This window comes from Ascaphus truei, chromosome 3, assembly GCF_040206685.1.
Source record: "Ascaphus truei isolate aAscTru1 chromosome 3, aAscTru1.hap1, whole genome shotgun sequence".
Taxonomy (NCBI): domain Eukaryota; kingdom Metazoa; phylum Chordata; class Amphibia; order Anura; family Ascaphidae; genus Ascaphus; species Ascaphus truei.
Window position 1 is genome coordinate 313,041,667 of NC_134485.1, and position 24,126 is coordinate 313,065,792.

The 24,126-nt window shown below is 41.7% G+C and overlaps 1 protein-coding gene across 4 annotated transcripts in view; it reads right to left on the bottom strand.

Annotated features, from left to right (window-relative positions):
* Nucleotides 1–4,692: 4,692 nt before the first annotated feature.
* Nucleotides 4,693–24,126, bottom strand: part of ELF1 (E74 like ETS transcription factor 1) — a 123,018-nt gene continuing 103,584 nt past the window's right edge. For 3 of the 4 annotated variants that reach the window (XM_075591057.1, XM_075591058.1, XM_075591059.1), the window contains 7 exons: nucleotides 19,417–19,633; nucleotides 17,016–17,123; nucleotides 15,041–15,199; nucleotides 14,466–14,549; nucleotides 10,656–10,848; nucleotides 9,074–9,547; nucleotides 4,693–6,320 (listed from right to left, as the gene is read on the bottom strand). In XM_075591057.1, the coding sequence (XP_075447172.1) occupies nucleotides 5,708–6,320; nucleotides 9,074–9,547; nucleotides 10,656–10,848; nucleotides 14,466–14,549; nucleotides 15,041–15,199; nucleotides 17,016–17,123; nucleotides 19,417–19,633 (1,848 nt within the window). In that variant the 3' untranslated portion in view covers nucleotides 4,693–5,707. The remainder of the gene's footprint in view (nucleotides 6,321–9,073; nucleotides 9,548–10,655; nucleotides 10,849–14,465; nucleotides 14,550–15,040; nucleotides 15,200–17,015; nucleotides 17,124–19,416; nucleotides 19,634–24,126) is intronic. The other variant, XM_075591060.1, reaches the window with a different exon arrangement.

A 24,126-nucleotide genomic window follows, 5' to 3' on the forward strand; every position in this document is an offset into this window, starting at 1 on the left:
TTTACTTTATTCTATTTTTGTGGTTTTTATTATTTTTTTATTGTGGTTTAAAGTGTACTGTATTTATAGATCATGACCTTTAAAGTGTGGCTTCCTACTCTGTTTTTCCTTTGTTCTGAAGCCGACTCGCCAGAACAAACTTCTAGCTGCCTGGTCCTGCCCGTATCCGGTAATCCGTCAGGTGACCAAGTCAAATTACGTGGTAGCTCTGGATCAGGAGTTAGGTAGACAGCGGTGCTACCACATCAACATGTTAAAAGAATATCATGCGAGTGGGCCGGTGGTGATGGCGGTGTGTAGCCCACCATCGGGAGATGCGGCAAGCAGAGCTCTGCCGATCTCCTAGGGGAGGCTAAGCATGGAGGCTCTGTAGAGGACATGAGGATAGGGTCCCAGCTCGAGGCTTCCCAATGGAAGCAGGCACGAGAGTCGTTAGGAAGGTATGGGAGTTTGTTCATGGACAAGCCAGGACAGACTCAACTCGCTGATCATCCGGTCAACACTGGTAATCAGAGGCCCCTTCGTAAGTCCGCATACTGAGTGTCTGTGGAGGTAAAGCGGAGCATGGAGGAGATTAAGATGTTGTAGATGGGGGTGATCTCCAAGTCGCAGAGTCCCCAGGCCTCGCCAGTGGTCATTGTCCCCAAAAAGGACGGAACCACCCGGTTCTGCGTAGACTACTGGCAGTTAAATGCCCAGACCGTGACGGATGCCTATCCCATGCTTTGGATGGATGAGCTGTTAGACAAGCTCGCCAGGGCAAGGTATCTGACCACCATGGATCTGAGCTGTAGGTATTGGCAGATCCCATTGATCCAGGAGGCGTGGGAGAAGCCGACCTTCATCACCCCAAGTGGCCTGTACGAATTTTCAGTCATGCCATTTGGAATGAAGAACGCACTGGCTACCTTCAAGCATCTGGTCAATCGCCTGCTGGATGGAATGCAGGGGTATGCCAGGGCGTACTTAGACGACCTGGTGGTCTTTAGTCATTCCTGGGCTGACCATCTTACTCATGTAGCTGCAGTCCTAGCCCGCATGCAGGAGACCGGGCTAAAGCCAGCCAAGTGCCAAATAGGGATGGCAGAGGTTGTATACCTCGGCACAGGGTAGGCGGGGGGCATCTCAAACCTGAGCCCACCAAGGTGGAAGCCATTGTGGGGTGGCTGGTTCCCAAGACCAAGAAACAGGTGCTAGCCTTCTTGGGGACTGCAGGGTATTACCGCAAGTTTGTACCCCACTATAGTGCCCTGGCCAAACACTTGACCGACCTGACTAGGAAGAGGCTCCCTCACACGGAAACCTGGTCACCAGAGTGTGAGGGTGCCTTCTCAGCTCTCAAGGCTGTCCTGGTAAGCGCTCCAATCCTGGCAGCTCCCGACTATGAAAACGGTTCTTGATCCAAACTGATGCCTCTAATTTTGGCATTGGTGCCGTGTTACGTCAGATGGGTACAGATGGGGTTGAACACCCAATTGTGTATCTGAGCCGCAAGCTATTGGATCAGGAGACTGCCTATGCTACCATTGAGAAAGAGTGCCTGGCCATAGTATGGGCCATCAGAAAACTGCAACCGCATGTGAATGGCGACCCTTTTACGGTCATTACAGACCACAATCCCCTGAGCTGGTTGCAGCGGGTGTCAGGGGATAATGCCAAGCTGTTGCGGTGGAGACTGACCCTACAAGAATATGACTTTACTGTACAGCATACCGTTTACCATTTGAGTGGAAATATGCTGGTTATCTTTTCATACGAGTAGATTGGCACGGTGCATTTGTTCTTCCTAGTGGCACAGATAGAGAAATGGAAGTTGGCATATGAGTAGCACCTCGGCTAATATACACAATTCATAAAGCCTGGCTCCCTGCAGACGCAGTTACCAGAATGCCCTCCTACTGTCTCTGTACGTTCTTCCTACCTACCAATTAGATTGTGAGCTCCTCGGAGCAGGGATTCCTTTTCCTAAATGTTACTTCTATGTCTGAAGCACTTATTCCCATGATCTGTTATTTGTATTATTTGTTATTTATATGATTGTCATGTGCATTACTACTGTGAAGCGCTACGTACATTAATGGCGCTATATAAAGACATACAATAGTTACATTGATTCCTATAATACACTAAGGAAGTCCAGCAGTGCACATATTGCTTATAGACTGTTATTTACTGCGGACGTTGGAAGCTTGTGCTTTTTTTTGTCCATATGGGTCACCCCTGACTATTGAAGAAAAAGCAGAATGTTATATTGGTGACATTGGCTTATACTATACACGATACATAAAGCTTGGCCCCCTGCAGACACACTTATCTGAATGCCCTCCTACTGTCTTTGAACCTTCTCCCCACCAATCAGATTGTAAGCTCTTCGGGGCAGGGACTCCTTTTCTACAATGTTACTTTTATGTCTGAAGCACTTATTCCCATGATCTGTTATTTGTACTATTTATTATTTATATGATTGTCACGTGTATTACTGCTGTGAAGCGCTATGTACATTAATGGCGCTATATAAATAAAGACATACATACATAGGCAAGAGTCCATAATAACTTTGGCAGATTATACAATAAAGGAAATATACTGTAAATATGTATGAGAAATATTGACCTGGTGGTGAAAGCCAGTGGTCAAAGTGGCTTATAAAAATAAAAAGCTATTGGTCACGTACCCGACTTTACAAAAAACTACATTTATTGGACATTGAGGGAAAGCTATTCTGAACTCAAAAAGCAGAGAGTATTTCTGCAATAAATCAAATGTACTTTAAATAGAAAGTGGAACTATCACATTAAGAATACTAGTCAAGGCATTGAGTATAAACGGCAGAAATATATTACTAACTGAATCCAGTTCATTGGGATAGATTTAAGTATTTTTTTTTTTTTTACTTTTTCCCTCCAACAAAATAGTTATAAATCTAAGCTTTTTTTATTATTATTTTTTTTTTAGAAATAGAATTATCCTGTCACATGGATTGTCAACACCATTGTACATCCACTAGCTTTTATAGGGACGCAATTAAAAAAAAAATATGCAATGCTTTCATGTTCTCTCCTTTTTGTTCTCCAAATTTTGAACCACAATTTGAATTTTGACATTTTGAACCACAAAAAAGAGTCCCCTTCCCCCCAAAAAAGAACTTTGGAAACTTCCAAATATAAAACTAGTGTTTATGGGAGATTGGAAGTTCTCTTTTAAAAGTGTATTCCCCAAGTTATAATTTCAATCATTCCAAGGAAAATTAAAGTTCAATTCCAACAATGTAACTGCATTTGATGGCAATGTTAAATTAAAGGCCTCAAGCTGGACTCAATCTACAACCTGAGAGATCGCCAAATATGTTGAATTGTGCCATCAGGCTAGGCAAAGAGATGAGGGGGTGTCAGAAGAATGTCGCCTGCAAACAGACAAATGTTTGACTTTCTGTGAAGTAGGGATACTTTATATTTGAGTTACCTATAATCTGTGCAGCCAAAAGATCCATGAACAGAGCCAAACGAAGGGAAGATAAGGGGCATCCATCTTAATCCCCTACAGGGAACCTACATTTGATATTAATGGTTGAGGCATTTTAACTAGTATAGATCCAATTCTTGCATCCATGTCCAAATCCAAAATGTACCTTGTGCATGAAGTAGGACAGTCCAAATCAATCTTTCAAAGCCCTTCTTGGTGTCAAGAAGTAGCAATTAGGAGGGAATAGTATCAGAAAAAGCATTATGCAATAGCTTCATTGACCTTCTCATGCGGTCCTCCACTAGAGACAAAACCAACCTGATGCGGATGGACCAGGTAGGGGAGAAAGGAGCCAAGTCTGTTGGGCATGTCTTTAGTGACCAAATTCATCCAAGACACGGGACAAAGATCCCTGCAGTCTGATCTTTTGTGGTTATATTTTAATATATTTATTTGTAAAGAACCATTGGTTTTTGATATTTGAAAAAGAGCACACGACAGGGCAGAATGGTCTGGTTAAATAACTACTATTCATTGTGCTGTCCTTGGCATGCATGCACTATACTGCGGTGTGTTCTGAAGATAGGCAAACAGGAAGTCATCCGCAAGGCAGCAGCTTTATGTCATCAAAAGTGACGCGGTTCTGAAAACCGAAAGTTTTATAACAAGTCACACATTGTCTGCAAAATCTGAAATGAAATATTTGTGGGGTTGGGAGGATGCTCCACTCATTTCATAGTCTACCCCTAACTGCGTAGGAGTTTTAGCCGCGGCAGTTTAGCCGTGACCCTTTTAATCGAAAGGACATTTGTCCGCCACAGGTAATGTATCCCCTAACCCCGTACCCCAAGAAGCCTAACCCGTATCCTAAAAAGCCTAATCATAACCTCGTACCCTAAAACTCGAACCCCTACTCCTAACGCCAAATGTCCCTCGGGTGCTGAATAGCTGTGTCTAAAAGTCCTCTTATGTCTCGGTTATTCCAAACCATATTGCTTCACTACGACAAAGTTACATGCTCATCTTTCAGTGGTGGGAAAGTCAAAAAGGCAAACTTGAAGGCATTGTGTGATGTGTATGAGCAGCCTTAACAGAGCAAATTACAGGAAATGTGCTAGAAGTAGGTTCAGAGAACCAGCAATGCAGCTTCCATGTTCTAAATTGTTGGAACTCTGTGTTGCATACAACAACAATCTTCACTATTTGTTAAAGAAAACAAAATCACCCTCATTTTTCTGCGCACGTGATTTATTCTTTTTTTTAATAAACCAATTAAAAATACAAAAACAAGTTGAAAGGTGTTTCAACAGTTTCAATTTTCTTTAAATACAAATTCAATCTCCATCAGTACATAGAACATGTGAACTCTAAACATATATTGATCTCTTGAGTCTATAAAAATTGATTTTTTTTTCCTTCTTTTCCTTTTAATCTATTTGAAGAAATAGAAATGAGCAGTATCAGGCATTAAATTTGCAATTTTTTCATAGTTATAGGTAATATACATTATTTACAAGTAAAAAAAAAATGTTGCTCAAAGCCATTAAATCATTTTCACAACACCTGCGGTTTTTCTTTTAATGCATCTTGTGGTTGGTTTGAAACTAAGGCACGATAGTTTTTGCTACAGATCTACTAAATGAGATACGTTTATCAACTTGTATATCAGCAAAATGCTGTTTCAAAAGGCATGTTCCTTTCCTCTGCACAGTTTGCCCACTGTGGTACATAACATAAAAAGGAGAATGTGGTTATTGCTGGTGCTCAAGTAGTCGTTTATCTATAACGGAGTATGAAGAAGACAAGGTCCCTTAAAAACATCGTTGTATTGGCCTAACTTATTTACAAGCAAACAAGCGATACATTTACAGAAAGCGCAGCTTGTATGAACACATTAAAAGTTTGACAATACACTTGTAGAAAAAGATTTGCATCAGAGAAAGACAGCAAAATTGTCTCCATAGCACAAAATGCCACTTTCCTTCACGGTTGGGGCCTGAAACAAATGATACTCACACTGGAATTCTAATTAACTTTCCTGATTGCTATTCCAGAAAACACAGAAACCTTAATAGAAAAATCAAAACCTACTGAACATTAATTATGCCTTTCATTGCCAGCGTATAGCACGACTTAAGAAAATATATCTGCTTTGAATTAAAAAAAAAAAAAAACAATTTATACAATTGAGGAAGAGCCTATCACATTTGGGAGAAAAAAAATTAAATATAAAGGTTTTGGTTTGTTAATTTAAGCCAAATGCCCATTGGTCATTATTTTCTTGTTTGATTTCCAGTTGCGATGGAAATCCATTGGGACTGGATAACAGCAGCACACATGGAGGTTGGTATTTCTGCTCAGGCTGCTCTGCGGCTTCTACTGTGCTTTCCTGCAAACCGTGGTTTATGGATACAGGCAAGAGAGTCTGTTTGGCTTCAGGCGCCTTGATTACCGACGTGATGACTGTGGGATGGTTGATCAGAGGTGAACTGCTGGTTGAAAAGGTCATCACTGGAGTGGTCGCACTGAAGGTTGGAGATGAAGGCACACTGACTGATCCATTGCAAAGGGTCTGAACGTTGCTGCCGAGAACCTGCTGAATCTGGGCTGAGCTCAGTACAATGGACGTTGGTGGCGAGATTGCTTTCTGAGGCTGTAGCAGCATGTTCTCTTTGAGCACTGTCATAGGATGCGCTGAAGGAATGGCTTGCAGTATAAATTTGGGTGGCCCTGCCCCGGATACTGGATCTGTGTTAGTTATGACTGTGGCGAGAGGCACTGTTTGGAGTGTTACAGTATGCAGCTGCTGGCTCCCAGGCGAAACCACTACTGGAACTTGTCCCGGAGACTGCATAGTCCTAGCAAGATAAGGGATACAAAAAATAACCATTGAAGATGATCAGGCCCTGGGCATATCTCACACACATACTACTTGTCAAATCAATACCACTTGGCCAAGCCACTCGCATTTTTTTTCTCTTTTTCATCTTAATACCATATTTTTTATGTAGAATATTCTGTTATTTTCTTGCTTTTTTTTTTTTTACAAGAGAAACGTCTACTGCTGTTGTAACTGTTTTTTTAGATCTGGTTGGCAACTCTGCTCTCATCACAGTGACTTTGCTATTGCATCCTTTCATTTCCTGGGGGTGAAGTCCTTCCTAACCTCGAGCATAAACCACATAAAAACATTTTTCTATAAAAAGGTGATGTCACACGGAAAGCCCCATTGACTTTAACGGGGCTTCCCATAAAATACTTGATAGAATAAGGGACGTAAAATGTATATTTCATGATTTATTTATTTTTAGGCTTTTCAAAGTTAGGCTTTTGCATCTACACTTTTTTTTGCAACTAAATTATTAAAACCATTCAAATTGTGGAGAAAATGGTAATTTGATACGAGTTCACTTTATTAAACTAAAGGTGTTCTGCACCTTTGAGGTAGAACTTTCATATGTCCTAAGCTTCATGGGCGACAATTATTGATGCTTAACAGATGATTTGGAATGCCTTCAACTTGAGTGATTAGTCTCCACATCATGGTTAATCATCAAAACATTTTATAGTCATAAAATCACTTTGGGTTAGAAAGCAGAGCTAATTGCAGACTGTTACATAGTTATAGACTGGGTCCTGTAGTTCCAAGTTCTAGAAACCGTATTGGTCCTGGAGAAATGTAAATCATTGTTGGTTTTGTTATCCCTTTTAAAGAAGCAATCCAAGCTGTTTATTTGTTTTCTTTTCTTAATACAAGATTCAAGCAGGGGGACTCCGAAGCTGAACCCCATTCATTTCAGCTCTGGGGGTGCTCTGCTTCCAGAAATACTTCTGTAGTGGGTGCCGGTAGCCATGCACCACTATATGGCTACTTTTCAAATCTCCCGGATCCCAGACCCTGTAGGCCAATAGGAAGGCATGACGTTATCTGGTGCGGCTTCCTATCGGCCTATGTGACCGGGGGCTTTAAGCTGCAGGAGATACTTATCTCCGCAGGGGGTGGCAGTATCTCTGGAAGCTGGGAGCCGTGGAACTGAAATTAATGGGGTTCAACTCCGGAGACCACCTGCTTCAAACCTGTATTTTACACAAAAAAAAAATGAAAGGGGGGGGGGGGGGGGGGAGAACCGGCTTGGATTGCTCCTTAAGATGACTTCGCTTGCAGAAGAAACCTACGAGGTTCTGAAAGAATGGTACATTCTAATTTCATGAAAAACCCCAAAACTGAATCTCAGGAGAAGCTATTAGTTGAGCTTAAAATCCATTGTAGTGATTGCTTCAGGTTGTATGTGTTATGGTCTGTTCCACTGTGTGCATGCACTTTTACTTTGCAGGGACCATTCATTGTCTTTTCTGTGGGTAGGCGGGGGCATAGTACGAGTTCCTCTCCTATCACATGTACTGTAACTAAGCATCTACCCCATTTGTAAATAGTTTCTACATTTTACTTTGCATCAGGCTAAAACTAGCGAAGGTGCAAAACTTGGCACCACTTGCTAAATAAACAGCTTTTTGCTAGCATTTGCCTGTTTTCCATCTATAGTAGCCACTAAATAGCCTGGTTTTCACCTGCTAGTTTAAGGCAATGATGCAGCTGACCCTCATGTGGAGAATGGCACAGATTTAGTTGCATGTACTGTCCCGCACGCTTCTGTAACAGTCTATGCCGAGAAGGTGTCAGAACACATTACATTATGTCTTGGATGCATACAAATAAGGCATATTGCTGGCTCCACTGACTGACACACTTACACATTCTAAAGCCTATGGGAACAGTTGCTGCTATTCAGGTTTTATGTTTTTCTAAAAATGTGCTAATCACCTTAATGAGCAAAACATATGGGGAGTAAAAGAATCACCCCAAAATGTTACTGTGTATACAGTGGCGAGAAAAAGTTTATGAACCCCAAAGATAATTACGGAAATTCCATGGATTTTCCATGATAACCTTCTTGAGTAAGAACCAGTCTTTTTTTAAATATCCAATACGGTTCATATTAACCAACTCCATGTCTTTTGAAACAAAAGATTGTATGAATTAGACAAACAATGAGTAATTAAGATACAGGGTATGTGCAAAAGTAAGTGAAACCCTGGTTTATCAGCTAAATAAAGGGATAATTAGAGTTTTTAACTAATTAGGTAGATCTTGCAGGGTGAGTTTGAGAGACCCCATCCTATATAAAGATTAGAAGCTTTGTGAGTTTGGTCTTCACCATAAAGATGTATGGAAACAGGTCTTTGTTACATTAAAAAAAATAATAAGTTTGTGGCAAATGGCCTCTTTTTAATATTTTATTCTCAAGGTCTACGTCTCCAATCTCGTACATATTAAACTATGCCCTCATTAAACATGACCTCAAATCGATTGATGATATCAAATCGGTGCCTCACTGGGCTGCCCAATTCAACTCCATCACTATAATTCAGTAAAACTAGAGTGAACACTTTGTTTATTTTAATAGTTGTAGCCCTAACAAGACATTATGGGCTATATTTACGAAGTGAGGGTAAGCCGTAAGCACCTTATGGCCATTCATTTGCATTAGCAATGCTTAGCAAACATGCCCTAACTTCAAAGAGCCTAGGTTTTTTTTTTCTAGTTCCTCACCTTATGGTCTGAGCAGAAGGCAAGGTATCATCCTGAATGGTGCAATTAAAGCCTTGTTCTTGTCCAGGTTGCATTACATGCACTGTCCGAAAAAGCCGAGTTGGGTGTGGCTGTGTTATTTGTGCAGTCTGCATTGTCCTCAACAACTCTGATGACAACAAGGGCACTTGTTGCTGAGCAGGCTCCACTGGTTCTTCAACTTTTATGGATTTGGAGGCTCCAGTTTTTAGAACAGTGGTTGAGCAACTTCTTGCCCCAGAGTTTGAAGTCACTCTGGATCTACCAGCCTGATTCCGGCTGGGAGTAGAAACGGAAGAGTGCAAGGAGAAATCAGAAGACAAGTTTCCAGAGTACTCAGCGCTGGAGCTTGTCTCCTCCTCATCTATATATACAAGATCCTTTGGCATTTCTTTGAACTGATAGACTAGGCGCTGACCTTCTACTTTAGCTAAAATACCTCTTTGGTAATAGTACCTGCAAAAGAAAAGAAACCACCATTTTAAAATAATTGACCATAGAAGGTAAAATAGAGAAGCACATGGAAGAACTCAAAAATAGCAAGCACTCATTTTTTTTAAAGTTACTCCTAAAATGTAAATTGTATACATTGAATCATTAGGCAATTCTCTTTGACAAAGGGCGACGGCCCGAAACGCCTTAGAGCTTTTACTATCCCAAACCATGATGTCTACCATGGAATAAAGGATTTTTATCTACTCACTGGTGTCTAGCCCCCTTCGGTGGTCTGCTGTGCTCCGTTACTTCCCCTGAGGATATTTCTTCTGTACTACCATTACGTGACACACGCGCTGGGAACCACCACTCTCATCCACGACCGTGAGTACCCCAATCCGTGCCTTATGGTCTGGGTATTCAATATACAAGTGTCTCTCTCCAGGGGGACGTGTGTTACTGTGTAACTGGGTGGTCAGATATTTATTACTGACTTATACCTAGCATACAGGTCCCCATACATGTGTAAGGAGTTTATATATGGAGATACATATTATCTGAGCATCAATAGTGGTTTTGTTCCCTGCTACTTAGACTTATTATTGAGACTTTCATGTTCTCTAAGTGATATCCTACAGCTGAGCATGGACTTCTGGAACTCTGTTTCCTATTTCCTATTAAAATAATTGATCATAGAAGGTAAAGGTAAAATACCTCAAAATAGAGAAGCACATGGAAGAACTAAAAAATAGTAAGCACTCATTTTTTAAAGTTACTCCTAAAATGTAAATTGTATACATTGAATCATTAAGCAGCAAAACATTAATTGGCTAGGAAGAAAACAGCAGGCATTTTCCCTATCTCCATAGCCTAAACACAGAAGGCAGTGCTACTCCACAAATCACCTAGGACCAGAAGATATCTTATGGCCCATTCAAGTAAATAGGTGCAAGTTAAAGCTTGTTATTGGACAGCTTGTCCAGGTATCTTCCGGCAGCAGAAGACATCATATAGACCAACGCTTCGTATATATGGGCCTTGATGTGTCTTGAAAGTCACAGTACAGTATATTGGACAGTCATATGAAGTGTCACCAAAATGTGTTTCTTATCTCTGTGCTTTAATTCACCTGAGTGCTCTGCCCATCGTTTCATAGTTCATGTCGGGCTTGTTTTTGTGCTTTCCCCACAGTCTTGAAACAGCTTTGGAATCTACCAGCTTGAAGATGCCCTTCTCTCTCTGTGTCCATTTAATGTACTTCGGACACGTCGCCTTGTCCTGAAGCAAAGCCAGTAGAAACTCCCACAGATAAATTGTATTTCCTGAAAATGAATATAGAACAGGATTTCAAAACAAAATATAGGAATATAAATGCACGTGTATGCAGATATGTGAACCATTATTCTCTTAGGAGAGACGGAAAGGAACTATTATTCGGTCGGTTAAATCTGATCTGGAAATGTACTGGTTCAGAACAACATTTTGACTGGGACTTAAAGTATCAGATGATACTGAATTTCAGATAAAATACTGAGAGATCTACATTTGTAGTTACAACACTTGGAGATTGCCTTTACTTTATACAAATACCTGGAACAATTTCGCTTTTAAGTGTGTTTGTGCAGCTTTTCCCCAAAAAGAGGGATCAAATAACATTCAGAGCAAACAGGTTTTGGAGTAGCCTATATTAATACATATGACTCCAGATCTCACATCTAAGTAGCAGACGGCTGATAAAGATGTGCTGTATAGCTTTGGGAGGAAGCCTCTGCTTCCCTATGGGTAATGTGTAGTAATGCGACTACGGAGCTGGAGACTCTCTCTGTGCATCTCTTCACATCTGATCAGTGTATGTATGAAAATATTTCATCATGGCCCTCACAAAGCATATCTCCATGGCTTTGGCATGGAAACAGATGATATAAAGGCTTTTGGTACTCCTAGGTACATATTCAATAAATGACCCCAAGCCTATGCACTCCCAAAATTGAATTAAATGAATGGTATTTACGGACAGCTAAGGCGTAGCACAATTTAGTGCCCTAGTCTGTCATTTGACGGGATTGAAGCTGTATTCTTTCCCTCTTAGGTACAAGCACCTAACTGGCCCAATGAGCAGTAAAGATTTGTATTTTTGGATCATTTGTTATTAACCTTTTAGTAGTTGAGCTCTTAGGCATACATTCGCAAGCCTACCCATATTATGCATAGCTACAGCACACAGCTAAAATATGTTGCCGAGTGGGACTGCACCTCTAAATCTGCAAACTAGTTAGGTGCCGCTGTATGACTTAGTGATGCTTCACTGGCGTCAGTAAGTGTAAGAGTGAGCTAACAGAGTCGGATGGTGGTTGCATTAGGATAGGGAAAGGCAGAGGACGCTGCAGTGGATTATTAAGCCCACGCTGCTGTTGGCTGCCTATTGGTCTGTACTAGAGCCATTTATGTCACAGCTGAAACTAAAGACTTGGTAAGCACAGAAAACTAACATTCTGTTCAACCTGTTCACAAAAATAATTACCGCACACATTCCCAGCAAGCTCAAACCCAAACACCCAGATCATAAAATGTGTGTGTGTGTGTATGTGTGTATGTGTATGTGTATGTGTGTCAAAAGGAGTGCTACGGAGTATGGCAAATGTATATAACAAAAGACAGGGAAGCCCAATGCTACATCCAATTTGACAAAATATATACTGGTATGTAATAAGTATAAAGTGAAATACTTCAATAATAATATGTTCTTGGTCATTTAGTTAAACCCTTTGGCGCTATAAGCCTGCATGCCAACGTCAAGGCATAACCAAATATGCAGGTCCTAACACTACACTGTGAACCTTCCCTTTTACCTCTGTATTATAGTCAAATTGGATGTAGCATTGGGCTTCCCTATCTTTTGTTACGTTCACAAAAATAAAAAGATGTGTCTGTGATGAAGTAGAAAGTAGACCATGAGCAGCAGAGTTGTAGGAAGGGAACTAACTGCAAATTAAAAGGACGTGCCTAGATTTAGTAAAACAGTGCCACGCGAGTTGTCCATTATACGCCTTAAAGCAGCAGTCTGCACATTAACAGATGAACGCAGAAAATAGAAGCGTTTGAATTACTGCACGTGTCTTGGAGGTTAAAATGAAGTTGTCCCCAGAGCTCATTGCAGTCTAACGGTTACCGTGGTAATCTCAAGATAGACATTAAGAAAACCATGTTTCATAGCACTAGAAAAAAGTATTTACATGCTCAGCGGGCAAGATACTGTATGAGAGTTACCACATATATATAGGCTTCTGGAGCAAATTGACGCTTTTACTGTATGCTTAGCACTGCTTAGAAAATGTTTTCTATGTATAGGCACTTAACCAAACTCAAATTTAGCAGCAGAGGTTAGTGTGGCAAACGATATTCCTCACACTTCAAACACGGAATATACTTCTCATTTTTACATTTGTGTTGGACAGTACATTCTTTCCCTGGAATAGTAACCGTGTGGGAGGGAAAGCCTGGGCAAACCACACATGCTCAGTCTAAGCGATATGATACTAATGAACACAGTGTTCTTCTCATACAAGATATGGCATTTATACAGGTGCCTCACTGGGATATGTCCATGGAAATGCCCTCTAAACCAGAACACGAAGTTCCACTACAATTGAATGTAATGTAGGTACACGGATTCTACAGAGCAATTAGAGGATAGTGTGTGTAAAAAGAAATTGGATGGCCATCACGTAAGATTTCATCTAACAGGGGATCTGCACAGAGAAAAACAGAATTGAGAATTGAGAGCGTAAAGTGGACCTGGAAATGCACTGCTGTTTGTTCTCCAATGTATTGATGGCCTCTCCAGAAGAGGACGTTTTCAATGTCTATAACTAGTTGGGACCTACACCCTTTTGGCGATTTTTCCTTCTTTTTTATTCTGAGTGTAACAATTATAATTAATATATGGCTCATATCACTAAAGGGTAAACATGTCTGTGAAAGCAGAGCTCGGATATGCTTTTCTTTCTGTTTAAGAAAGCTGCTCAGACGCCAGAGAAAATGCTTTTCTGTTCCCCTGTTGTGCACTTTCCCTGCTACTTCCCCATACCTGTACTGTATTCCCCATGCATGCAATTTATTGCCCTGCAGTCTCATGCCTGAAATATGTTCCCTATGCTTGTAATGTGTTCCCCATGGGTTTCACATATTGCCCCGCAGTTGTCCTTTGATTCCAGGTACTATAGCGCTGCCCAGGTTGGGACGTGCGCCCTGGACCCTCCCCCCGTCGCCACCTAGCTTATTTTGTATGCAAAAGACTGTGTGCATCTTTCCTTTGTAGTCACCCCGACCTCTAGGTGCCCTGCTAATTGGTATGGGGTAGAACGGTCCCAAGGAGCCTCGTGTTCTCTGTACCCCAGAGTGTATTCAGACCTGCATCCTGTGTGATGGGGTTACTGGTGTACATACAGCGTTTGTAAAGACGGTGTGGCTATCTACCTGGACGCGAGCCTGGGAAAGTCTTTTTCATGACCGTGCTTAATAGTGTTCCCTCATTAAGACGACCCTAGGAAGCTAGCAAGCTACCAGCGGAATTAGGTGTTCTCTGTTGTCCCCTTGTACCGGATTGTTCTCTTTTTGCGGACTGTGCTGGTCTTTATAAAGACTTTCTTAGCACAAAATAAACACTTTTTGTTCCGGAATTAAGAGGACTCCAGAAGGTAAGCTAGGTACGGCAGCGCCCTGCCCTATTAAAATTAGGTGTTTCACGTTATCCCCTTGTGCCGGTACTGTATCGTTGTGCGTGTATGTAGTTTGTGATTTTACTGTTGGCTCCGACTAAAAAAAACTCTGCTTTGTTAAACCTCTGTTCTGCCTGGCGGCAGTTCGATCAACCTGATCGTGGTCAACCTGATCATGACCATGTCTAAGCTTAGTAAGAAAACGGAACAGATCTAATTACCTTTGCCATCCTTGTTTTTCTTCCTCACAGAGATATTTGGGGTGGTCGTGGGAGATTCAGGACGAGAGAGTTTTGGTTTTCTCCCTAAAGCAGAATAGGCATTCTTTTAGATAGAAACAACCAGCTCAAATAGTTACATTACAAAGGGACTGATAACCATTAACTAGTTACTTCTGCGCGGGCAGTTGCAGAGGTCCCGCGCTCTTCCCCTCCCCCCCCCCCCCAGGCATTTAAATTAAATGCCGTGGGATCACGCGAGCCTCTGCAACTGTTTTCTTACCGGGATTCAGCCGGCTGTGGCGCGTCGTCATGGCAACGCGACATCATCTGACGCCGCTGCGCCATGTGACGTGACACGCGTCAAATTACGCCACGAGTCACGTGACGTGAAGGTAGGCGGGGGGGAGGGGGCGCGAGAGCCAGGTGGAGACAGGGGGGCGCAGCACTAAAAGTTTGCGCTCCCCTGGTCTAGAGGAGTGTGTATGTGGAATGTGCATGAACTCTATGCCCTGCACACAGTGCTCTGTATACTGCGTTGCAGTTGGCAGCCTTCGCAAGGTTAAAGAGTTCCGTACCTTTCTTTTTCTTGGGCTGTTCTAGCAGGTGAGTTTCTGGTAGCTCTGAATACATGTCTGGGTGAATCTCCATCACTTCTGGGATTCCATCAACCGTAACCGACACGTGTGTAATTGGAGTGCCCATCAGCTCATCTTCAGATGTACAGAAAATGTTGGCTAAAAAGGGAGGGGGGAAGCAGTGGTCACTAGGAGTAATAGCAGCAAACTCGGTGTCTTCAGATGGACTCCCTGCTTAGTTGAAACATAGGTCATTTTCTAGTGTATGCCTAATCAAGTTCAATCAATCCACTGTGAAGAGATCTCACTCACTGATCTCCCAGATCTATCAGAGAATAGGTTTCGAATGTTTGCAACAAAACAAGTGCAAGGGAGAGGCACTCACGTTCACAAGATACATGCAGTTCAGTGCAGGCAAGAAACGCTGTGAGAGACTCAAACTCCTGACGGGTAACACTATAAAAACAATAGCATACTCGTCGCACTGAAGGACAAAACTTCCTTCAAGGTCAAACCGGCTTCATAAAAAAAACTTTTATTGCAAAAAGAATGCACAACATTTCGGAGGGGGGGGGAAGTCCCTTCTCTCGGGTGTACCTGAGGGGACGTTTTGCCCCAAAACGTTGTGCTTTCTTTCTGCAGTAATTTTTTTTTAGGACGTCCATTTCACCCTGAAGGAAGTTTTGTTCTTGAATGCGACGAGGGCGCTATTGTTTTTGTTTACAGGTTTTGTATGTTACCCAGTCTGTCAGAAATGGAAAGGTGGAACTGGACAATAACAAAGTCTTCTATGAAACAAAGATCACACAACGATGGGCGAGTAAATCGTAACTCTGGACAAGCCTCTTGAAGTCTGTGAGCCACATACAGTATGTGAAGCTCCTTGGGGCTTTAAAAAAATAAAAAAAAGTAGGGCCTAAAACGGTAGGTTTGGGAATGTCAAAATTATGATCACGTCCGACTACTGATGGCAGGTGTTCACAAAACCTGTAATTGGTGGCGAGGCTGAAAATGGAATTAGAAGTCATGCGCTAGAAGGGAATGTTTCTACAAACCATGATAGCTATTAGACTTTGAGTCTAATGACCAACTTGCCATTTTTATCAGGGAAACCTGATTGCTGCTGAAAATGTACAAACAAGATTTCCCTCGTTTTCCAGCGTGCTGCACAGATGTGTAATGGGAGCACATTGTGCGGTGATGGAATGCTCGGAGAGGATGAGGAGTTGCACAGCTGTTTTAAAGGTGCAGACCCATCTAAGGCCACACTCGGCTAAGGAAAGATGTGGTTTTTTTTTGTAATGGGCAATTGATTCCTTTAAAAAATAATAAAATGATAGAAGCATTTAAAGCATGTTTATACGTCTGAAATGTTCCATTGCGGTCACTTACAGTGGGGGATCCTGCAGTGGTGGCAATTGTCTATCTTGCTTGCTCCAACCTAACAAAAGGGCAGCAGATTGATTGAAGGCCCATGTATGACAAATAACCGGCCAGAAAGACATGGAGATATAATGGCAGAACTCCCATAATAAACTGGGTTACAATGTTTACAGACAAGGATAGGACTTTTTCCCCCCAATACTTTTACTTGTCTGATGTTTCTAGGCATCCTGTTTTTTTGTTTTGTTTTTTTATTGACATTTTCACACATTGTACATGGGAAACAGAACAGGAATCATTAAGGGTATAATAGCCACATTGTGCAAGCACGGTATTCATCTTTTAGTTTTTAGCCTATGAAACATCATATACATTTGCTTATTTGTTCATTTTGGTCCTACATCTCATCTCCGCCAGAGTCAAAAGTGTCCGCAAACATGTTTGAAACTTACTATAGTACTTCAATTCATACAAATTTGCTGTAAGAGGCCTAGCACTGCTTAGCAAGTGTGGCCTATACTACCTTGCCACAGTGTGGTCCACACACTCACATCGTAGTATGAAAAATGAATTCAATACCCCTCAAGCTCACCTAATCTTTTCTCATCTAGCAGAGGATCAGGAGAATCCATATTTAGAAGTGCCTCGGCAACTTCAATTGTTTCCATCGTATCATCTCCATTATGACAAGATGCTTCAACTGAAAGGCAATGATGAGACAGACATTGTTAGAAACCCTGCATTTCTACTGCCCCACAATTCTACTGCCGAGTCTTGTTCTCTGGGAACACTTGCAAGGGAACGTACCGATCCTGCTTAGCAAGTTACACAGATTAAATGTATTCGTTTGAAAAGATGACATACAGAATATTTCACGTGTGGCCTTGCTTTCTCATTTGACTCCTACTAGCAAACAGGTTGCTCCCTCGTTACCGCAGAATCTATGGAATTGGCAGTAAAGTTAAAAAAAAGTCGTACATATGAGTTTCACACATCAGTAATTACGTTTACAGTAAGCAATGTGTGACAGTTTGCCAAATTTAGATTCGAACAGCAAACCAACAACTACAGTAGAATATACAATAAATATGACTTTTCTTAGCGGTTACTCTGCATTCATCAGACCGGATATACACAGCAGATGAGCAAACCACAGATTCCAAGGCTCTAACAATCAAGGTGAAGTTAGAAAGAAGTTCTTAGAACATTGGCAACTGTGGCTAATCAAAAGAGGCCTCGCACGTAATACTGTGCCCAGGAGTCGTGAAGCCGCGATGCGAGACGCCGCGCCTGACCTGGCAGTAACTTTCATTCAAGGCAATGGCCGTTAACGCAAGAACGAGCGTGATGTCCCACGCCGTGACTTCATGACGCTTGGCCTATATATCCACAATTCACCAAAAGAGAGAACTTACTTGGGGACTTAATGCAATGCTTATTAGGGGGACAAAAATGGGCAAGCAAGTAAACACAGAGTGGAACTAGGGCAGGCGCGGCCAACTCCCGTCCTCAAGAGCTACCAACAGGTCAGGTTTTCTGGATATCCCTGCTTCAGCACAGGTGGTGTAGTCTTTGACTGAGCCACCTGTACTGAAGCAGGGATATCTTTAAAACCGGACCTGTTGGTAGCACTTGAGGACTGGCATTGGCTACCCTTGCAAAAAGGCACAAACCTTTTTTGATGCCAATGTGCGGTACGCTGCAAAGATGTTGCATCTTTATTGCCCTATTTTGTTCTTGGTTATATAATTATCACGTGTGTAACCTGTCCAATGCAATAACCAACTCCCAAAAACACTGAGTGATATCACATTAGAATGGTTATGTGCTGGTTTTGTGCCGGACATAGTTCTTTTATTTTATTTTATACAAAAAATATGCTCGTTTTCCATCTGCTTTTTCCAGGCTGAGCAAGATATTAAAACAGATGATCAAAGTAGAAAAATGGGCCATGTATGCATGGATTTTATTGAGCAGCTTATGGTTAAATGCGTGTTATAACTAGTTAAAATCCAAGATTAAAACATAAAAAGAAAAAATGAGCCAACTAAAAATCATGGCGACAATGAGGAGTTATATAGGAGAACTATCACACTCGCTTCCATATTGCTAAGTAGGTTCATTATTTCCAGACTTGCCTTCTTAAATTCTATTATCCTGGTACTAAATGTTCTTTATTTAAACAGAAAGAGCAAGGCGAAGGTAGTTATGCAACCAGGAACGGATTACAGTTACCCTCAAGGAAATATTAAATTAACAATCTCGCTGCAATTGAGAGAGAAGCAAGTGTTAGGAAAACCATTATAAACAAACTGCTCCATGCAGAACTAATGAAACTTAACAGCAATCCCGCTTCTATTTAAAAAAATACATATTCTGAACCATCAGGTACGTTTCCCACGTGATTTTCATTTGTGTCTGAACTTTTTTTGGGGGAAACTAATATGGCCACAAGATCATTCCAACAAACCCAATAGAAAATGACGTTGCAGCCGGCCATTTTGTTTTTATTTTTTTACTTTGCTGGTTTTATACTCGCAAAGAAAAATGGAAATATCTTACTAACTGGAGGGTTTCTGAAGCATAAAATAGCTTGGCTCAGCACTGGTTCTGAATCAGTCTTAAAGTGGGAGATTTCACCTCTAGTACATACTTGAAAACGAGAGGCAACTCTCAATGTATTACTTCCTGGTAAAACATTGTATTAATACTGTAGTATGTATGCATGTCCTGGAGCTTACGTGTTAACTAGAATTATATATAAAATGGTATTTAAACTGTACAACATTCCACTGGCAATACCATCTCAGAGATTTGGAAGCGTGGTCATTGTTAAAGAGCAGGACGGGTGACTTTATGACAGCAACAACATAACAGTCAAGAAACACGACACTAGAGGATTGCCTTTCTATATTATTATAGTTAATGGGTTTTCTATGTATACTGCTAGTGTGCTGCGGTTTGAGTTTTTTGGATTCATCTTGAGCACTTACTAAGTTTCAGCCCTTTTGTCCATCCCCAAAACTGCAAACCTGTAAGAGTGAGGTCGTCATCATCTTCTATGATCTGCTCCTCTGCCACATCCAAGGAGTTCTCGGTGATCATGTCATTTGGATCATCGACGCAGGTTAAGCCAGAGTAGCAATGTAGCAGGTCTGCATTTGGAATGTGCTCCACAATGACAGCAGGGAAGATAGACGGGTCTCCGAGCTAAAGATAGAAAAACGGTACATGTGAGAATACATAGTATGCAAAGGTTATTTAAAGCGGCAGTCCCCACTGATTAACATTTTTCTTTTTGGCATTACTTTTTATTTAAACATTTTTAGGTTTAAAAATTGCGTGTATATATATATATATATATATATATATATATTATAAATATATATATATAAATATATTGCAGAATAAATGAGTTCTTCAGTATTAGGTGATACCTTTTTTATTTGGACTAACAATTTATGTCACTTGTATATCAGTATTGCTTGACCTGAGGAAGAGAGAAAACTCTCGAAAGCTTGTCCTATGACATAAATTGTTAGTCCAAATAAAACAGGTATCACCTAATACTGAAAAACTCATTTATTCTGCAAGATAGATAGATAGATAGATATATCGTTGGTTTTGCACATATTACATTGGGGGGATTACAATGGAGTTATCCCCAGAGCCCACTGTAGTAACCTCAGACTAGAGATTAGGAAAATCATGATTTTCAAACACTAAAAAAATAATAATAATAATAAAAGAGCGGGTGTAACATTGTAGGAGTGAAACGCATATCGGTTTCTGCTTTGAAGTACATTTAAAATGTCACTCAAAACATACATAGAACAGTGCACTACGATTTGAGACCTTCTCCCACCTCTCTCCTCTGCACCCCCAAGCTCTTCCCCCCACCCCAAAAAAATAAAATTTATTCTGCAATGGGTCTACGTAAACGAATGCAGGTATATTCAGCAAACGACAACAGAAAATGGGATTGCAAGTCTCTGGAAATTACAACCCTTCCCAACCAATTCCCGCTACCCATAAATACCAGTGGGAAACGGTGGCTTTAACACTTGTTAAAAGGTGCGTAGTATGGTTTAGCACCATTTAGGCATTTTGGGCCTTAAGGAGAAATGTATCAAGATGATCAAATTGATTACGTAGACTTGGTGCAAAGTGTTTAATTTTCTTGCAAGTTGCACTACCGGTAAATATAAAGCCCTTATTACTTGGGTGTGTTACACCGGAGGCTGATCTCTGGAGTAGACAAGGTTATGGCCACCTCAGCCCTGATAGAAATTAGACGAGGAAGGAAAACTGCATCATTTACAGATGCAACTCCTACCCAAACAGTACTGTAAAGCACTTCCCAAATGCCTCGCCGGTGCAAGCAGAGCAGACACGGCGCACACGATACACTGATACAAAAGGACAACGTGCAATGACCTTCTACACTACTCTTCACAGCTACTGTAACGATCACTGTTGCTCACAGGAAAGCAGGGACAGCACCACATTAAATTCACATTTCAGACAGCAGAAAGCTTTTTACAGATGTTGCCCGTTTCTTCGGAAGAAAGAACAGTTAAAAGCTTCCCTCGCTCCTCAATACTCTTCAAAAGTCGATGTTCCTTATGTACCTTATAAGCCAGGGGTGTGCAAACTTTTTGCCCTGCCCCCCCTCCCCCCCCCCCTGCCTGTTCTCCCCCAGTGCTCGTGCCACCCCTTAAGTTTTCTAGAGCGTCAAATGACGCAGCGGGGTCATGTGATGTCACAGGGTCAGGCAACGCGTCGCCCGAAGCCGTCTGAGTCTAGGTAAGAGAGTTAGAGGCCTCGCGTGGGTCACTCCCACTAGTCCATTTTGGTCACAGGATGGACCGCACAAGACCAAGTCACACAGGGACTGTTCTCTTTTTCAAGCTATTGCTTTGTTGGCCGATGTTTAAACGTTACCAGATTGGTATTATCCTTTTCCTAGGACATTTTTTTATTGATATACTAGAGCAGTGGTTTTCAACCTTTTTCCTGTCAGGCCACCCCGGATCACAATGCTCAGTTGCCAGTCACAAAACAGAGACAGACACAGAACACAGATAGACAGTCACAGGAGACAGAGGGCAGAGCCACAGAAAACACACACACCAACAAGACAAATACGCACAGGACAGAACAAAGACACACAAGACAAAGCCTCACCTCTCTGGCCGCGTCCATGAAGGGTAAGTGCGCGAGGCCGTGCGAGTGGCTTCATGCTTGCCTTTAGCGATTTGTGTCTTCTAATTGGACACAATGAGGGGGCGTGTTCTGGGCGTGGCATTACAGGAACTGGTTCGTCCTCAATGGGCAAACCGCTCGCGTGATCCGGCCGTCGCGTGAGAAAAATGTATTTGTTTCCTCGTGCATCGCGAGTGCCGGAGCTTTTGGTCGCGCGCTGTCAGGACAGCCTCACAGAGGCACATGTTGATTACGAGGGCGATTGCGATAATCATGGATGCGGTCTCAGCCCCATGCTGCTTGCCTCCTCAACTTGGCCACACCCCACAGGCTCCTGACACCTCCTCCCGATTAGCTGCATAACCCAGCAGCAGCCGATCAGGATAGAGGAAACTGTCCAGCCCCCTAGCAGCTGCCCTGCTTTCTCCCTTCTCTGTGAGATCGAGGTTTTGGCACCCTTTTGATCCTCTCTCAGAACCCCAAGTGAGAATCACTGTACTACAGGTATAAGACACACACACACACACACTTCCTCCTGAAGGCATTCAGCTGCCTGCCTCTGGTACCACGACCAACCAGACCATAGTCTGAAGGATGATAGGGTCAGCGGGATGGGGGAGGCTCACCCCCCCCAAAAAAAACCTCCCCCCACATCCCCCCCTCCTGTTACCCCCCCTCTTTTTCAGACCTCTCACTCCCCTGGTCGTTAACCCCCCCCCCCCCCCCTATTCTTCAACACGAAAACCAGAAAACCAAAATGTATTAGGATACTGTGATGTAAGCCTGTAATTTTGTCTGTTTCCTAATAAAAATGTTTAAAAAAAAAATCCACATTTGTAACCATTTTCAATAAACACCATATGTGAGTATGCACAATATTATTAAATGAATTTCACTGAAAATAGGTCGATTCCACTAAATCTACCTCTGAGAAAACATTTCCAATCTTTTGATTAGCTAACCTCACCCTACAGGTTATTCTAACACCGATTTCAATTCATTTTCATATTCAGACAAGCTGGAGTCACGAAGGCAATAAGGCGACAGGAACTGGACTACAGCAAAATGTACCTGCCAGCAGATACTTAGAAAATAATCCAGAACTGCTACGTACTGTACTATATTACTTCAATACATTGGTTTCACAAACGGAAAAGCTAAATATGTGAAGTCCTCCAGCAGCAGCGGGAGAAAACGCGGAGCACAGCCAAATGAACAGGACAGGGTAAACGTGGGTGGTGACTTCAAAAGATTTATTCAACAGACAGGTACAGCTGCAGGATCAACTGACGCGTTTCAGCCCTAGGGCCTTTGTCAAAAAAGCTAAATAGAATGGTCACAACAGGATGAATATCATAACATCATCAAATACCAGGAAACAACTAAGGGGTCAACACCCCAACGTGCGCTTCAGAATACAGTCATTCACTTTCAGTTAAGGCCTCAATCATTTGTGATTTCCCTTTAGCACAGTCATTCTCAATAGGCTGTTATGTAGAATACAAATTACAGTTACAAGACCGATTACTGGAGGTCATATTACAGAAGTTCAGTGCCTTAGCTTTTATCCCATCCCAAGAACACCTTACCCTTGTTGCTCTGTTTCTGCAAGCCATGAATGGTAAAGTATGTGTGGGCGAGGGATGGAATTGGGGCAGGAAATTACCGCAAAGCAGTAACTTCAGGATTTTCAGCCTCTTTTCCACAACATTAAAATATAGAGGATTCCTCATCAGGCATCTACAAGCATAAGCATGTAGGTTTCATTATATATTATTAGCATGTATAATGTTCCAACGTGTCCTGCAACGCGCAGTACAACAGGGTGTGAAGACAAGAATAAAAATACAACATTAATATACATTGGTGCAGTAGGTACAGGAGGCCTCATCTCAATGGAGTTTACTATCTAAAACGAATATAGCGATAATCAGTGTTCGACAAACCTATACATTTGCACGCCCCGGGCGAGTGGATTTAACATCGTGGCGAGCTCCTATTGGCCCATGCAGCACACGTGTGGTACTAGGTGGCGAGTAGATTTTTTGGTGATTTGTCTGGCGATAATTAATATATTTATATATCCAACTCAAGACAGGTAATTATGGGAATCACTAGGAATGTCTCACATAGGGCTTAGAGTACGACATCTTGTGAATACAATAATAAAGTGTTTGAAAAATGGATGCAAATGCAACCAATATACAAACATCATTGGATACTCAGAAAACTCTTAAACAGTATATCTAATGAATACAACCGTGAGCAATGTCCTTTTTAAATGTCCAATCACTCCACTGCTGATGAAGGGATCAAGGTTGAACTCGGCATATGAAAAGAACATACCAAACATAATAATGTGATATTGTATGTAAAAGTCAATATTAAACCTAATGGTTAAAGAATGCTGAATTCCTCAGAGGTAGGAAATACTCCAGAAAGTGAGATAAAAAAGGTGCATTTAATAAACATTTAAACCAATCAGAATTCAATCCACT